This window comes from Haematobia irritans, chromosome 1 (genome assembly GCF_050003625.1).
Source record: "Haematobia irritans isolate KBUSLIRL chromosome 1, ASM5000362v1, whole genome shotgun sequence".
Lineage (NCBI taxonomy): Eukaryota > Metazoa > Arthropoda > Insecta > Diptera > Muscidae > Haematobia > Haematobia irritans.
In genome coordinates, this window is record NC_134397.1 from 40385309 (window position 1) to 40404097 (window position 18789).

The following is an 18789-nucleotide window of genomic DNA, read 5'->3' on the forward strand; positions in this document are numbered from 1 at the left end:
TCTGCTGCCCTAATTCATTCGGCATACCCAATGGACCAATCATTAAGCCATCAATGAGGTCATCCATCTCTAGCGGTAGCGATTCTTCCTCTTTAAATGAATCAAATGAGTGAGCTCAAAATCTTACAATCGTATTCCTACGGACTGACAAGGACGATTATCGAGATCACAGATTTTATGAACAAGAAGGATATTCCCGTTGCTATGAAGTAGGTTAGGTGGCAGCCCGAAGTATCAGGCTCACTTAGACTATTCAGTCCATTGTGATACCACATTGGTGAACTTCTCTCTTATCACTTAGTGCTGCCCGATTCGATGTTAAGCTCAATGACAAGGGACCTCATTTTTCTAGCCGAGTCCGAACGGCGTTCCACATTGCAGTGAAACCTCTTAGAGAAGCTTTAAAACCCTCAGAAATGTCACCAGCATTACTATGAAGCTATGAAGTAAGAAACTAAACTCCCCAGCAGAAATGGTCTCTCCATTTGCTACATTCTCTAGGTTATTGATCTCTGCTGACGTAGAAGTCGGCTGCTCTAATTCATTCGATATATCCAATAGGCTAGCCTTCCTCACCATTAATTAGGTAGTAACTAGGTTCGTCATCCATCTCTAGGTTAGCGATCCTTTCTATTGAAATGAATCATACCGAATGGCTACGGACTGACCACTAAGATTACCGAGATCACAGATTTTATGGACAAGAACTAGGAAACTAAACTCTCCAGCAGAAATGGTCTCTCCATTTGCTACATCCTTGAAGTTATTGATCTATGCTGCCGTAGAATTCCAGGAAGTCTACATACCCAACGGGCCAGCCTTCATCGCAAACAACGAGGTAGAACCAGGTGCATTATCCATCTGCAAGGGTAGCAATTCCTCCTATTTAAATGAATCATATGAGTGAGCTCAAAATCTTACAATCGAATTGCTACGTACTGACTGGGATGATTACCGAGATCACAGATTTCATGGACAAGAAGGATATTCCCATTGCTATGAACTAAGAAACTAAACTCTCCAGCAGTAATGGTCTCTCCACTCCACGGGCTCTGCAATACTCGACAGAATGAAGGATATGTTCCTATCCTAAATCAATCTACTGATCACGATAATGTAACCACCTTACACACCCATCCCGGAGTGTATAATCCTCCATTTTGGAAATATAGTGTGACCAACCCATGGGACCAACCCAGTTATAATGAGGAATGGTTTTATGGTGGGCTAAAAGATGATTCGGTGATGAAGTCAATAGTGTCCTTTGTAATCTAAGCTTCGGCTCATATCATTATCTTGCCATGTAACATTCTTCGGTTAACGAGCTACCGAGGTGCAATGGTTGCACTGAATAATCTATATGAGCCTGAAATAAAGGCTCATATATAACCTAATTGACTTTGTTTCTCATCTCTGTCGCATTATTTCTCCACATTGGCTCTAAATCATCCATTTTCGTCTTGAACTTTTCACCTGCCCCCCCCCAAAATTTTTCTACCACCAAATCTCCCATAAATACTACACCCATTTTACTTACTGTTTCCAAAACTCTACGAATCTCTGTCTTTCCACCAAACCGCTATTACCCTGTTGACAGAAAACCATAACCGGCATACGCCAATAATAGGGTAGACCACAGATTTTCAAAATTTGTGGCAATTCATCTCGAGTAACTTGATTATTGGGAAATGTATCGAAAGCCCCCAAAATACCACGTAAAGTACGTTCCAATGCAATTGTGGGCTGTGGTTTGCCATGGGGAAAATAGAATCTGCAAAATCAAAATGGAAAACGCTATAGCATTAGGATTTTGTAGAAAATTTACACACAAATTCGTATAGTCACCTGGGTATATAAACACTTTTGGTACTTCGTATTTCACGTTGAAGTGATGTATGATCTGGTGGTGGCGGTGGAGGTGTGGCATGTAATTTAGCCTAAACAAAAAAATGAGAAGAAGAAATTATTAGCATTGTTATTATTTACCAAAGACATATTTCCTCTCAAAATATTAGTTGGATATCTAAGCAGGCGAATACTATAGGGAAATATAAACAAAAAACCAATTTTCAACATATTAACAAAATCTTAGTATTTAATTTTCTATTTAAATATTTGATTTTTATTACTTATACCCCATGGTGATATAACCACTGTTGCAACAATTGGCAGAATTTTACCAAAAATTGTAAATTTTTTTCTTTAGAAATAAAATTTTAACAAAATCTTCTATAAAAATAAATATTTGACAAAATTTTCTATAGAATTAAAATTTTGACAAAATTGTCTATAGAAATAAAATTTTGACAAAATTGTCTATAGAAATAAAATTGTGGCAAAATATACTATAGAAATAAAATTTTGACAAAATTTTCTATAGAAATAAAATGTTGACAAAATTTTCTATAGAAATAAAATTTTGACAAAATTTTCTATAGAAATAAAATTTTGACAAAATTTTCTACAGAAATAACATTTTGACAAAATTTTCTTTTGAAATAAACATTTGACAAAAGATTCTATAGAAATAAAATTTTGACAAAATTCTCTATAGAAATAAATAAAATTTTGACAAAATTTTGCAAAAATTTTCTAAAGAAATAAAATTTTGACAAAATTTTCAATAGAAATAAAATTTTGTTAAAATTTTCTATAGAAATAAAATTTTGACAAAATTTTCTATAGAAATAAAATTTTGACAATATTTTCTATAGAAATAAAATTTTGACAAAATTTTCTATAGAAATAAAATTTTGACAAAATTCTCTATAGAAATAAATAAAATTTTGACAAAATTTTGCAAAAATTTTCTATAGAAATAAATAAAATTTTGACAACATTTTCAATAGAAATAAAATTTTGACAAAATTTTCTATAGAAATAAAATTTTGGCAAACTTTTCTACAGAAATAAAATTGTGGCAAAATATTCTATAGAAATAAAATTTTGACAAAATTTTCTATAGAAATAAAATGTTGACAAAATTTTCTAAAGGAAATAAAGTTTTGACAAAATTTTCTATAGAAATAAAATTTTGACAAAATTTTCTACAGAAATAACATTTTGACAAAATTTTCTTTTGAAATAAACATTTGACAAAATTTTCTATAGAAACAAAATTTACAAAAAATTTTCTATAGAAATAAAATTTTGACAAAATTTTCAATAGAAATAAAATTTTGACAAAATTTTCTACAGAAATTAAATTTTGACAAAATTTTCTATAGAAATAAAATTTTGACAAAATTTTCTGTAGATATAAAATTTTGACAAAATTTTCTATAGAAATAAAATTTTGACAAAATTTTCTATAGAAATAAAATTTTGACAAAATTTTCTACAGAAATAAAATTTTGACAAAATTTTCTACAGAAATAAAATTTTGACAAAATTTTCTATAGGAATAAAATTTGACAAAATTTTCTATAGAAATAAAATTTTGACAAAATTTTCTATAGAAATAAAATTTGACAAAATTTTCTATAGAAATAAAATTTTGACAAAATTTTCTATAGAAATAAAATTTTAGTAGATTATTTTTGGCTCGAGTGGCAACCATGATTATAAACCGATATGGACCAATTTTTGTGTGATTGGGGAGACCGATATGGACCAATTTGGCATAGTTGTTAGCGGTCGTATACTAACACCACATTCCAAATTTTAACCGGATCGGATGAATTTTGCTCCTCCAAGAGGATCCGGAGGTCAAATTTGGGGAACGGTTTATATGGGGGCTATATAGAATATGTGAGTTTTACTCCTCCGATATGCTCCGGAGTTCAAATCTGGGGATCGGTTTATATGGGGGCTATATATATTTATGGACCGATATGGACCAATTTTTGCATGGTTATTAGAGACCATATACTTACACGACGTACCAAATTTCAACCGAATCGGATGAATTTTGCTCTTCCAAGAGGATCCGGAGGTCAAATCTGGGGATCGGTTTATATGGAGGCTCTATATAATTATGGACCGATATAGACCAATTTTTGCGTGGTTGTTAGATACCGTACGTTTACACCTCGTACCAAATTTCAACCGGATCGGATGAATTTTGCTCCTCCACGAGGCTCCGGAGGTAAAATCCTGGGATCGGTTTATATGGGGGGCTGGATATAATTATGGACCGATATGGACCAATTTTTGTATGGTTATTATAGACCATATACTAACACCTCGTACCAAATTTCAACCGGATCGGATGAAATTTGTTTCTCTAAGAGGCTCCGCAAGCCACATCTGGGGGTCCGTTTATATGGGGGCTATACGTAAAAGTGGTCCAATGTGGCCCATTTGAAATACCATCCGACCTACATCAATAACAACTACTTATGCCAAGTTTTAAGCCGATAGCTCATTCGAAGTTAGCGTGATTTCCACAGACAGACGGACGGACATGCTTAGATCTACTCAGAATTTCACCACGTCCAAGAATATATATACTTTATTTGGTCTTAGACCAATATTTCGATGTATAACAAACGGAATGACAAAGTTATAAGGGGATATTTTTCGTGAATGGGGACGTAATTTTTGGGTTGGGGACTTAGGGATTTGGTGAAGAATTCCAGAATTACTACAGATTTTCTATAGCAGAGCCTATTTTTCGACATTTTGTCGAATCTTTAGTAAGTATTTGGTGAAGGATTTCCAGAATTACTACAGATTTTCTACAACAGAGCCTTTACTTGTTTTTAATTTGTGAACATTTTTTGGGGATTTTTGTGTAGAATTTTATTTTTAATTGAGGATTTTTGGGGACGAACGCGTTCCAATTTGGAGACAAGCCCTAGGAAAATACTGGCAACACTGCTTCCAACAACAATCGAAAACATTTTCTTCTCAAAGCATAACTTTATTACTTGGGAAATAAAAATGTAGACTATGGATATTTTAAAAGGACGGCATTATACAAATAATTTAATACATAAAAAATTTAATACATAAAATCGATTAAAATACGTTCCTTGAAATTAAATTTATTTTTTCAATCTAAATATTTAATTTTAATTACGTATAAGCCAGGGTAGCTATTATATCGTAGTGGAGCTATTGCGTATACGTTTTCTTAATTCGTGTTCATCATAAGTACCCTTGGTCTTAAAAATATTTTATTTCCTTTATGTCTAGTATAAAAGGGATTCAATTGTTTGGAATTAAATTGTAGTTTTTACGAATTTTACAATAAAAAATCGATTGTTTTTTAATTGAATTTTTCAATATTTGGAACCGTTTATTTTTGCACACATCGGCTTTTTTCACAATTTGGAAATGTGGAATTTTCGAATTTAAGACTTTGAAAATTTTGATAAGACGACTTATTGAGTTTTCGACTTTTTCACAAATTACGTTAGCTTAGGTTAGGTGGCAGCCCGATGTATAACGCTCACTTAGACTATTCAGTCCATTGTGATACCACATTGGTGAACTTCTCTCTTATCACTGAGTGCTGCCCGATTCGATGATAAGCTCAATGACAAGGGACCTTCTTTTTATAGCCGAGTCCGAACGGCGTTCCACATTGCAGTGAAACCACTTAGAGAAGCTTTGAAACCCTCAGAAATGTCACCAGCATAATCGACCGCTGAAAAACTTTTTGGTGTTCGGTCGAAGCAGCAATCGAACCCACAACCTTGTGTATGCAAGATGGACATACTAACCATTGCACCACGGTGGCTCCCTTCACAAATTAGCCAAGTTCAAATAAAAATATCTTTAACATATAATCGCAGAGATTCCACAAATACCCAGCAAAAAAACAACTTTAAAAGAACTTCCTCTTTTTCCTCCCAAAGATGTCAAAAAAATATTTATTTCTCAAAATATGATTTTTTTCGAATTCAATCGAAATATTTTATTTATATTACTTATACGCCTGGGAGGATAGGTGATGTAGTGCGTATACATTTTTTTAAATTTAAAGTCAAATTCATCATACATACCACTGTCCCCAATAAAATAAAAGAATTTCAAAGCCAAGAATTTCTAATTTCTCAAAAAGTAGACATTTCGATTTTATTGATTTTTATTAAATTCTGGAAAAAATAACATTTCGACTTTTTCGAAATTTGGAAAAGAGTAGATTGGAGGTTTTCATAATTATGAAAAGTTGACTTTTGACGAATTTTTGACGAAAAATTTTACACATATGCTACTGGACAGACATGTAGCCCATGCATATAAGGTATATGGTTACAGGAGAATTTTTTTCAGTGTATAGTTTTCACAAATAATCTCGAATATTTCAAATCCCATATATTTCTTAGCCCATGTGCATTTCATTATGAATTTCAGAACAAAAAAATCTTTGTATTTGGTTAAACCGTTGGACTCTCAAATTTTTGTGGAATTTCAAAAATGTGTGTAAATGAATAACCGCTAGAAAAATCTATTGAAAATGCACAACAATTCTTACACCTCCAATTAACCAATTTCGTTGCTATTTTTTTTTTTTTCAAAATAATTGCGAAATTTTCACTTGCGAAATTAAGTGTAAGAGTTCTGTTAATTGTTTATTTCATTTCAACATAAAATAATGAACTCATTTGCGTATGTAAACATTAGAGTGGATTGTGAAAAATGTTAGTGAACTTGCACCAAAATCAAAAAGGGATAAAAACAAAAAAAAATACATTAAAAACATTATTTATAGACAATACGATAAAAATATTTTAATCAATTATGCGTTTTTCTTTCTACGCCCAAAAAATATTTCATAAATTATTAATGGTATCTTTTGGTGAAATTCGAATTCGAATTTGGTTTTGGTTTTGATGACCTTGATCATTGGCCATAAGAACATTATAAACAATTTAATTTTGAATTTTTGTTTTGTTAGCTTCTGATTGAATCATTGATTTTTTTTTTTGTTTTAAAAACAAGCTAATTTATTTTGGATAGAACCTACATAAAACATGTTCAATGTTTATCAATGACAAAGAGAAAATAATAAAATAAACAATGGCAAATACAGCAATAGAATTTGAAAGAATTTAATTACTTTATACCTACGGTTGCCACAGTTGGTAGAATTCTGCCCAAAAATGATAGATTTTTTACTGATTGGTAGAATTCCCGATTTTTTTTTGTAGATTTTGCAAAATCTTCCTCTCCAACTAAGAGGCCTATCAATTTTCTATATAGAGAAATAACATTTTGACAAAATTTTCCATAGAAATAACATTTTAACAAAATTTTCTATAGAAATATTTTTTTTTGACAAAAATTTCTATAGAAATAAAATTTTGACCAAATTTTCTATGGAAATAAAATTTTAACAAAATTTTCTATAGAAATAAAATTTTGACAAAATTTCCTATAGAAATAAAATTTTGACAAAATTTCCTATAGAAATAAAATTTTTGACAAAATATTCTATAAAAATAAAATTTTGACAAAAATTTCCATAGAAATAAATTTTTTAACAAAATATTCTATAAAAATAAAATTTTGACAAAATTTTCTAAAAATAATAAAGTTTTGACAAAATTTTCTATAGACAATAAAATTTTAACAAAATTTCCTACAGAAATAAAATCTTAACAAAATTTTGAAAAAATTTCCTATAGAAATAAAATTTTGACAAAATTTTCTATAGAAATAAAATTTTGACAAAATTTCTAGGTTAGGTTACAAAACAAACTTAGCCAAAATTTTTCTATGGAAATAAAAATTTCACAAAATTTTCTTAGAGATACAATTTTGGCAAAATTTGCTATAGAAATAAATTTTTTACAAAATTTGCTATAAAAATAAAATTTTGACAAAATTTTCTGTAGAAATCAAATTTTGACAAAACTTTCAATATTAATAAAATTTTCTATAGAAAAAAAAATTTGACAAATTTTTCTATAGAAATAAAATTTTGACAAAAATTTTTATAGAAATAAAATTTGAACAAAATTTTCTATAAAAATAAAATTTGAACAAAATTTTCTATATAAATAAAATTTGAATAACATTTTCTATTGCGGTTGCTACAGTTGGTAGAATTCTGCCCAAAAATGATAGATTTTTTACTGATTGGTAGAATTCCCGATTTTTTTTTGTAGATCATCAATTTTCTATATAGAGAAATAACATTTTGACAAAATTTTCTATAGAAATAAAATTTTGACAAAATTTTCTATAGAAATAAAATTTTGACAAAATTTTCTATAGATATAAAATTTTAACAAAATTTTCTATAGAAATAAAATTTTGACAAAATTTCCTATAGAAATAAATTTTTTTGACAAAATTTTCTATAGAAATAAAATTTTGACAAAATTGTCTATGAAATAAAATTTTCACCAAATTGTCTTTATAAATAAAATTTTGACAAAATTTCTTATAAAAATAAAAGTTTGCAAAAATTTTCTATAGAAATAAAATTTAGCAAAATTTTCTATAGAAATAAAAATTTGACAAAATTTTCTATAGAAATAAAATTTTGACGAAAATTGCTATTGAAATAAAGTTTTAACAAAATTTTCTATAGAAATAAAATTTGGCAAAATTTTCTATAGAAACAAAAATGTGACAAAATTTTCTATATAAATAAAATTTTGACAAAAATTGCTACTGAAATAAAATTTTGAAAAAAATGTCTATAGAAATAAAATTTTAACAAAATTTTGTGTAGAAATAAAATTTTAACAAAATTTTCTGTAGAAATAAAATTTGGCAAAATTTTCTATAGAAATAAAAATTTGACAAAATTTTCTATAGAAATACAAAATCTATAGAAATAAGATTTTGACAAAATTTTCTATAGAAATAAAATTTTGAAAAAATTTTCTAAAGAAACACAATTTTGATAAAATTTCGTATGCAAATAAAATTTTGACAAAATTTTCTATAGAAATACAAATTTGACAAAATTTTCTATAGAAATAAAGTTATAACAAAATATTCTTTAGAAATAAAATTTTAGCAAAATTTGCTATAAAAGTACAATTTTCTTAGAGATACAATTTTGACATTTTCTATAGAAATAAATTTTTGACAAAATTTGCTATAAAAATAAAATTTTGACAAAATTTTCTGTAGAAATAAAATTTTGACAAAACTTTCTAAATAAATAAAATTTTGACAAATTTTTCTATAGAAATAAAATGTTGGGAAAAATTTTCTATAGAAATAAAATTTTGACAAAATTTTCTATAGAAATAAAATTTTGACAAAATTTTCTATAGAAAAAAATGTTGACAAATTTTTCTATAGAAATTAAATTTTGACAAATTTTTTTATAGAAATAAAATTTGAACAAAATTTTCTATAGAAATAAAATTTGAACAAAATTTTCTATAGAAATAATTTTATTTCTATAGAAATAAAATTTGAATAACATTTTCTATAGAAATAAAATTTTGACAAAAATTTCTCTAGAAATACAATTTTGATAAAATTTTCTATAGAAATAAAATTTTGACAACATTTTCTATAGAAATAAAATGTTGACAAAATATTCTATAGAAATAAAATTTTGACAAAATTTTCTATAGATACTAAAATTTTGACAAAATTTTCTATAGAAATAAAATGTTGGCAAAATTTATTTTTTCCATTTAATTCATTTTTCAAATTTGAAAATATTTAATTACATTATTATTTTTGTGTTTTTTTTGTGTTCATTTATGAATATTCTCCTTTAACTATTCCTATATCTTCATTTTTTCCTATGATACAATTTTAAATGATTAATTTCATTAACCATTTCATTCTTAACGTTTCGTTCAATTTTTTAATAGCAATTAATTAATTAACATTTTAGCAAAGACAATAAAAATATTTTTGCTTTGCAAATAGTTTCTTGTTTGCGAAAAATTTGAACAGAATAAACAAGAATTTAATATAAATTCTCATGACTTATCTCATATTTGGAATACCACCTCTCGTTGAGGTTGTACACATGCCCATGGACCTGTCGATCTATTCGACTACAGCGCTTTATATTTATAATCTACTAATGAAACTGACCTATGACACTTATCATCATCCTCATCTGTCATTCACATTGAAAATGAACTAGACACCGTGATGTTTTCCGCTGTACGAAATATATTTTTTTTTATAGAATTTTCTATTTTGCTTATTTTTTTAAATTTCTTCTAGAAATAGAAACCGATCTTGTTTTCTTTTCGTATTTGATAGATAAATTCGAATGTGAGATATAGGGATGATATAGGGCAGATATGCTTAACCCTGATGTGGCATTGCATTGGTTCTCTTGAGAAATTTGTGAAAAATAGAAGATAATACACGAGGAAAAATATCATGTGTTCTATGGGATGTGTATTTGAAATGAATAATTTAATATTTAATATGAATAATTTAATTTAAAATATTGTGTTTTAGATGAAAACAAAAGTATTTAAAAAAAAAGTTTACTTGGATCCAAAGATTTTGACCTTCCTTTAAGGATTTTGGTATGGATTCCAAGCCAAAGGTGCGGGTTCTTTAACATAAGGAATTTTTTTGCGACCTATCTGGCTTTAAATCTAGGATCTATAAAATTAAAATTAGGATACACATCTCATTTATTGAATTTTCATTCTATTTTTCAGGTATATTAATAAAGCTATTCACGTACAAACAAATGCCTGTTTAAAAATCCAAATTATGACGGATATTTCGAAGTAAAAAAATATTTTCTTAATTCCAAAATAACTTTAAACCAAACATGCTAAATCCTCAAAATAAGTCTTAGCCTATATTTGAAGCGTTTTTATCTTAAATTTAAAGATTCAATATTTCAGCTAATTTAAGGACGATTTCTTTAAATCAAAAATGCGTTTCTTTACTTTAACGAAAATTTGCCTTACTTTAAAGTCATGCAACTTTAACGAAGGGATGCAAATTTTCAAAATGTGTGTCCTAAATTTAATGAAAAAAATTTTTGAAGCAAAGATTATAAACTTTCTTTTAATTAACATTTCATTATTTTAAAGAAATTTGTCCTTAATAGTGTGTAAATTGCGCATCCTAAAATTGAGGTTGCATAATCTTAATAATCTTTAATATCAGGTAAATATTTTTTTCAGTGTAGGGATCATAAAGAATAGATATGTTTAAAAAAAATCTTAAAAACAAGTAATATTTAAGATTATTTATATAGTATTAAATATCGAATATTTACCAATTTTTAATTATTTCGAAATGAATGACAATATTTATAAAACATAAAAGTATTTACTTTTTTTCGTTGTATCAATTATAGATTTGTTGCAATTTTATTGTTGTAGAAATTTTTCTTATATAAAGCAAATTTTATTATACTATAATAGCAATAATATTAAAATCAATATAATTTTTATTATACTGTTGATTTTATGTGATATGAATAATTAACATATTTTTGTTTTTTGTTAATTTATTAATTCCTAATATACTGAAGCATAATAAATTAATGCATCATTCTGTTATGATGTTAATTTTTTTAGGGTGTATAAATTTTTAGTTTTATATCTTGACCCTGACTGAATATTTCATTCACCTACTGAGAAAATACCAAAAACAGACAGATGGACGGACATTATCAATGGACGTTTGAACGGACGGACGGACAGATAGATAAACGAATGCACAGGCCATTGTTCTACTATAACAAAAAAAATTTGTTCTCGCACATGATCCACCATCACCTCATATTGAGATATTGAGTGGTATCGACTCAAATGTTGCTTGGCCCATGTCGATCTTTTGATGACGCTTCTGACTCTCTGTGTGGGGGTTTTAAAAAAAATGTTTTTCTTGTTGTTGTTACTTTTGTTTGTATTTTATTACTAGCTATATTGAAATAGATTTACCGAAAACCAAAAACTTGAAAATCCATACCCACAATTATTCAAAAAAGAAAAAAAATAACAAAAAAATCCCCAAAAACAAAATACCAAAAAAAATAATTCAAGTGTTAAAGATTTTGCTGATAATGAGAGTTTGCTTGTTTTTGTTGGAATTCTATAGCACTTGAGATGAGCTATTATAAATCTTGGAGACTTAAAACAAGAAAATAAAATCTCAACTTTAAATGCTAGAGATCGGGATTTTTTTGTTTTCAAATTTCTCCACAAAATTATTTCTTCACAAATGTTTTTAAAAATTGATGCCTTTGAAAATTTCATTTCTATTGACATTATGGTAGACTAAATTAAATACATAAAAATCATTTTTTTTAAATTTTTATATTTTTTTTTTTTCAATAAAATACATGAAATTCTTTATTTTTTACAAAATGTCTTGTTTTTGAAATTTCAAAATTTTAAAAATTCTACTATTCGAGTTTTGTCAAAATTCGAATTTCTGAATATTTTTGAAAATATTCAAATTTATTTTGTATTTTCTTATTATAGTAATATTGAAATCATATCAAATAAAAAACAGATTACGCACAATTTTGTTTATATACACATTTTCAAAAAAAAAAATAAAAACAAAAAAAAACATGAAATGAAATTTTATTTCAAAATGTTCTTTTTGCATGGTATAAATTGCTTGTTTACTGCTGCACGCTTACAAAAACAAAATCAATTATTTCAATGGAAATTGTAAAAAGAATATATTGTTGATGATAGATTGATTGAATGTTTAGACACAATGAAATCGTTTGTGAAATTTGGCAATAAGGAAAACCAAGAATATTCGAAGAACAAGAAAAATATTGAGAGAATGTTTATATGTATATATTATATTCAAATAACATATCATATACTTTATTATGGTAAATATGATGTTGGGTTTAGTGGCCGGAAAAATAAATCAATGAAAGAAAACCTCATAAAAATTCGGAGATCCATCAATCTGTTTTATATACAATAAAAAATAGTTTGAAATTTAAACTACTAAAGGTAAGTACTATGTTCGCTTTTCGGGTTGAAATTTTCGCGGTTACTTTATTAAAACAGTTCAATATAAAGCAGATAAATTAACTCAATTGATGTGCAATTTCTTGTTCCTCTAGATTTCGACAAGACTTTACAGGAATATGTCTGTTTTCATTTATAATTTTGATTATTTCAGGAAAAGTAATCGCGAAAATAAAGTGATTTTCAACTTGAAAACCGAACATAGTACACACCTTAACACAGAAAAAAATTTTTGCAATTAAAGCCTTTATGGAGTTAAAAAAAAATTCAATTAAAAATTTAATTGATTCAACTAAATTTTTAATTGAAACAAAAAGCAATCACAACATGTATATACGCCCGTAAGTTCAGCCAGGCCGAATCTTATGTACCCTCCACCATGGATTGCGTAGAAACGTCTACGAAAGACTGTCAGCCACAATCGAATTACTTGGGTTGCGGTAACACTTGCCGATGGCAAGGTATCTTAAAACTTCCTAACACCGTAATATATACCACATAGTCCATACGTGGTATATATTAAACTAAAAAAGGCCGATTAAATACGTATATAATTAAGTTTAAAGTTTCTATAGAAATAAAATTTGGCAAAATAAAATTTTGACAACATTTTCTATGGAAGTAAAATTTGGAAAAAATTTTCTATCGAAATAAAATTTGGAAAAAATTTTCTATAGAAATAAAATTTTGACAAAATTTTCTATAGAAATAAAATTTTGACAAAATTTTCTATAGAAATAACATTTTGACAATGTTTTCTATAAAAATAAAATTTTGGTAGATTATTTTTGGCTTGAGTAGCAACCATGATTATGAACCGATATGGACCAATTTTTGTGTGATTGGGGATCGGCTATATATAACTATAGACCGATATGGACCAATTATAGCATGGTTATAAGCGGCCTTATACTAACACCATGTTCCAAATTTCAGCCGGATCAGATGAATTTAGCTCCTGCAAAAGGCTCCGGAGGACAAATCTGGGGATCGATTTATATGGGGGCTATATATAATTATGGACCGATATGGACCAATTCTTGCGTGTTTGTTAGAGACCACATTCTAACACCATGTTCCAAATTTCAGCCGGATCAGATGAATTTAGCTCCTGCAAACGGCTCCGGAGGACAAATCTGGGGATCGATTTATATGGGGGCTATATATAATTATGGACCGATATGGACCAATTCTTGCATGGTTGTTAGAGACCATATACTAACACCAAGTACCAAATTTCAACCGGATCGGATGAATCTTGCTGCTCTAAGAGGCTCCGGAGATCAAAACTGGGGATCGCCTTATATGGGGGATATATATTATTATGGACCGATATGGACCAATTTTGGCATGGTTATTAGAGACAATATACTAACACCACGTTCCAAATTTCAATCGGATCGGATGACTTTTTCTCCTCTAAGAGGCTCCGGAGGTGAAATCTGGGGATCGGTTTATATGGGGGCTATATATAATTATGGACCGATTTCGACCAATTTTTGCATGGTCATTAGAGAACATATACCAACACCATGTACCAAATTTCAGCCGGATCGGATGAAATTTGCTTCTCTTAGAGGCTCCGCAAGACAAATCGGGGGATCGGTTTATATGGGGGCTATATGTAATTATGGACCGATATGGACCAATTTTTTCACGGTTGTTAGATACCATATATTAACACCATGTACCAAATTTCAGCCGGATCGGATGAAATTTGCTTCTCTTAGAGCAATCGCAAGCCAAATTTGGGGGCCGTTTATATGGGGGCTATACGTAAAAGTGGACCGATATAGACCAATTTTTGCATGGTTGTTAGAGACCATATACTAACACCATGTACCACATTTCAGCCGGATCGGATGAAATTTGCTTCTCTTAGAGCAATCGCAAGCCAAATTTGGGGGTCCGTTTATATGGGGGCTATACGTAAAAGTAGGCCGATATGGCCCAATACCATCCGACCTACATCAATAACAACTACTTGTGCCAAGTTTCAAGTCGATAGCTTGTTTCGCTCGGAAGTTAGCGTGATTTCAACAGACGGACGGACGGACATGCTCAGATCGACTCAGAATTTCACCACGACCCAGAATATATATACTTTATGGGGTCTTAGAGCAATATTTCGATGTGTTACAAACGGAATGACAAAGTTAATATACCCCCATCCTATGGTGGAGGGTATAAAAATTAATAATATCAATTATTTTTTTTAAATTGGCTTTTCAATTAATTTTTTTATTGGCTTTAAATTAATTTTTTAATTGATACTATGATTTTTGTGATTGAAGACATTTCAATTAAAAAATTAATTAGATCAATTAATTTCGTGATTGAAAAGTATTTAGTCTGATAGTATGATAGAAGAGCAAGAATAATATTTTTGTACATTTCTGATCTATATCAGGAGACTTTTTTGTTTGAAACAGTTAAAAAACTATCTTAGGACGTTCTTCTGCATCTTTTCGTGTCCAAGGTTATGTTAGGTATAGTGGCAGCCCTATATTTCAGGCTCATTTACAATTGGTGAACTACTCTCTTATCAATAAGTGCCGTCCGTACTAATGTTAGTATCAATTAAAAAATTAATTGAAAGTCAATTAAAAAATTAATTGATGTAATTAAGAAATTAATTGATAATATTAATTTTTGTTATTGAATTTTGTTGCAATTAAAAAATTTTTTGAATCAATTAAAATTTTTAATTGAATATTTTTTAAAACTCAATTAAGACTTTAATTCGAAAAATGTTCGTGAAAATTTTTTCTGTGTAGAGAAGCCTTCATACACTATATGGAAGGCGTGTACCGAAAACTTTTTTCTTTTGTTACAGTTTTTTGAATTACTTCGAAAATTTTAAACTTTTATCACCAAAAAATGTTTTTTGTTACCAAATTTTTGTTTTTGCAATATAAAAAAATATTAAAAAAATAATATTTTTGATCCAAAAGTCCATTTCGTTTATATCAAGCTCTGTTATTTTCTGACTTTAAGTCGTTAATAAGACACATTTTGAAGTTTCATAGTAAAAATTTAATATGGTGATATGTAATATCGAACATCTTTTCAGAATCTGCCGAATATAATAAAATAATTGATGTTCTGTCGAAGCAGAGATTGAACACACGACCCTTGATATGTAAGGCGAGCATGGTAATCATTGCTCCACGTTGACAAACTAAATGTATCTTTCTGTTAAATAAAGTTAATGTAAGTTATACGAAAAGATGATGCACAGTGGTGTAAAGACTATGGAAATGTGTAGTGGCCAACACTGTTTCAGTATATATAAGTCAGGCTTGCGAGATCTGGCATTTTCTTTTCAGTAACTTAATAATATCAATTCTCTTAATCTTCCTGTCCAATAAGCTCGAATAAATATTGTAATAATTTCTAGTTTAAATGATTTGGACATTGAACCAGCCTGCATTGATATCAGGCTCGTGGACGCCGAAAACTATGCTATATGAATATAAGTTTCCGACTGTTTTCGTTACTTGTGACTGTTTTGTTACGGGAGCCACCGTGATGCAATGGTTAGCATGCCCGCCTTGCATACACAAGGTCGTGGGTTCGATTCCTGCTTCGACCGAACACCAAAAAGTTTTTCAGCGGTCGATTATCTCACCTCAGTAATGCTGGTGACATTTCTGAGGGTTTCAAAGCTTCTCTAAGTGGTTTCACTTCAATGTGGTACGCCGTTCGGACTCGGCTATAAAAAGGAGGTCCCTTATCATTGAGCTTAACATAGAATCGGGCAGCACTAAGTGATAAGAGAGAAGTTCACCAATGTGGTATCACAATGGACTGAATAGTCTAAGTGAGCCTGAAACATCGGGCTGCCACCTAACCTAAGCTAACCTAACCTACTTGTGCGATGATGCGATAATTGACTCTTAATGACAATAACAGCTACATAGACCAGTGGATAGTGTGTTAGCTTACAAACAGTATTGTGCGTGGTCGATTCTCCGTCCAATCAAACTTTTATTGCTATCGAATATTTCGTCAATATTTTATTTCCTATAGAAAATGTTGTCAAAATTTCATTTCCTATAGAAAATGTTGCCAAATTTTTATTTCCTATAGAAAATTTTGTCAATATTGATTTTCTATAGAAAAGTTTCTCAAAATCTTATTTTTATAGAAAATTTTCTCATAATTTTATTTCTATATGACATTTTGTCAAAATTGCTTTTCTATAGAAAATTTTGTCAAAATTTTATTTCTATAGAAAATTTTGTCAAAATTTTATTTCTATAGAAAATTTTGGCAAAATTTTATTTCTATAGAAAATTTTGTCAAAATTTTATTTTCCATAGAAAATTTTGTCAACATTTTATTTCTATAGAAAATTTTGTGAACATTTTATTTCTATAGAAAATTTTGGCAACATTTTATTTCTATAGAAAATTTTGTCAAAATTTTAATTTCCATAAATAATTTTGTCGAAATTTTATTTTTCATAGAAAGTTTTGTCAAAATTTTATTTTCCATAGAAAATTTTGTCAACATTTTGTTTCTATAGAAAATTTTGTCAAAATTTTATTTTCCATAGAAAATTTTGTCAAAATTGTTTTTCTATAGAAAAGTTTCTCAAATGTTTATTTCTAAAGAAAGTTTTCTCAAAATTTTATTTCTATAGAAAATTTTCTCAAAATTTTATTTCTATTGAAAATTTTCCCAAAATTTTATTTCCTATAGAAAATTTTGTCAATATTGTTTTTCTATAGAAAAGTTTCTCATAATTTTATTTATATAGAGTTTTCTCAAAAATTTTTTTCTATAGAAAGTTTTCTCAAAATTTTATTTCCTATAGGATATTTTTCAAAACTTTATTTCTAAAGAAAATTTTCTCAAAATATTATCTCTATAGAAAATTTTCTCACAACTTTATTTCCATAGAAAATGTTGTCAAAGTTTTACATCCTATCGAAAATTTTGTCAAAATTTTACATCCTATCGAAAATTTTGTCAAAATTTTGTTTCTATAGAAAATTTTGTCAAAATTTTATTCCTATAGATAATTTTGTCAAAATTTTATTTCTATAGAAAATTTTGTCAAAATTTTATTTCCTGCCGCAAATTTTTACCAAAATTTTATTTCTTCTTAACATTTTTGTCAAAATTTTATTTCCTATAGAAAATTTTTCAAAATTTTAGTTCCTATAGAAAAGTTTTCTCAAAATTTTATTTCTATAAAAAATTTTGTCAAAATTTTATTTCTATAAAAAATTTTGTCAAAATTTTATTTCTATAAAAATTTTTGTCAAAATTTTATTTCCTATAGAAAATTTTGTCAAAATTTTATTTCCTATCGAACTTTTCTGTCTAAATTTTATTTCTGTAGAAAATTTTGTCAAAATTTTATTTCTATATAAACGTTTGTCAAAATTGTATTTCTAGAAAAATCTTGCCAAAATTTTATTTCTATAGAAAATTTTATTTTTGTAGAAAATGTTGTTATTTCTATAGAAAATGTCAAAATTTTATATCCTATAGAAAATTTTGTCAAATTTTTTTTCCTATAGAAAAGTTTTCTCAAAATTTATTTATATAGGCATTTTTCTCAAAATTTTATTTCTATAGAAAATTTTCTCAAAATTCTGTTTCTATCGAAAATTTTGTCAAAATTTTATTTCTTTCGAAAATTTTTTCAAAATTTTAATTCTATAGAAAATTTTGTCAAAATGATATTTCATATAGAAAATGTTGTCAACATTTTATTTCTATAGAACATTTTCTCAAAATTGTATTTCTATAGAAATTTTTCTCAAAATTTTATTTCGTATTTTTGAGTATTGTTGAACTATTTTATGATTATTCTGATTATTAATTTTGTTCGGCTTGAGGTCATAGAAACAATCGATTATTGATGTGTTTTAGTATTTATTTCCGATATTTCTGTTAGTGCCACTAACCATCTTCTGGG

The 18789-nt window shown here is 27.9% G+C and overlaps 1 protein-coding gene across 2 annotated transcripts in view; it reads right to left on the bottom strand.

Moving 5' to 3' along the window:
• The window catches only part of LOC142220680 (uncharacterized), a 53105-nt gene that overhangs the window by 12221 nt on the left and 22095 nt on the right, over nt 1-18789 (bottom strand). For both annotated transcript variants that reach the window (XM_075289944.1, XM_075289943.1), the window contains exons 4-5: nt 1846-1937; nt 1538-1771 (exon numbers count right to left, since the gene is read on the bottom strand). In XM_075289944.1, the coding sequence (XP_075146059.1) occupies nt 1538-1771; nt 1846-1937 (326 nt within the window). The remainder of the gene's footprint in view (nt 1-1537; nt 1772-1845; nt 1938-18789) is intronic.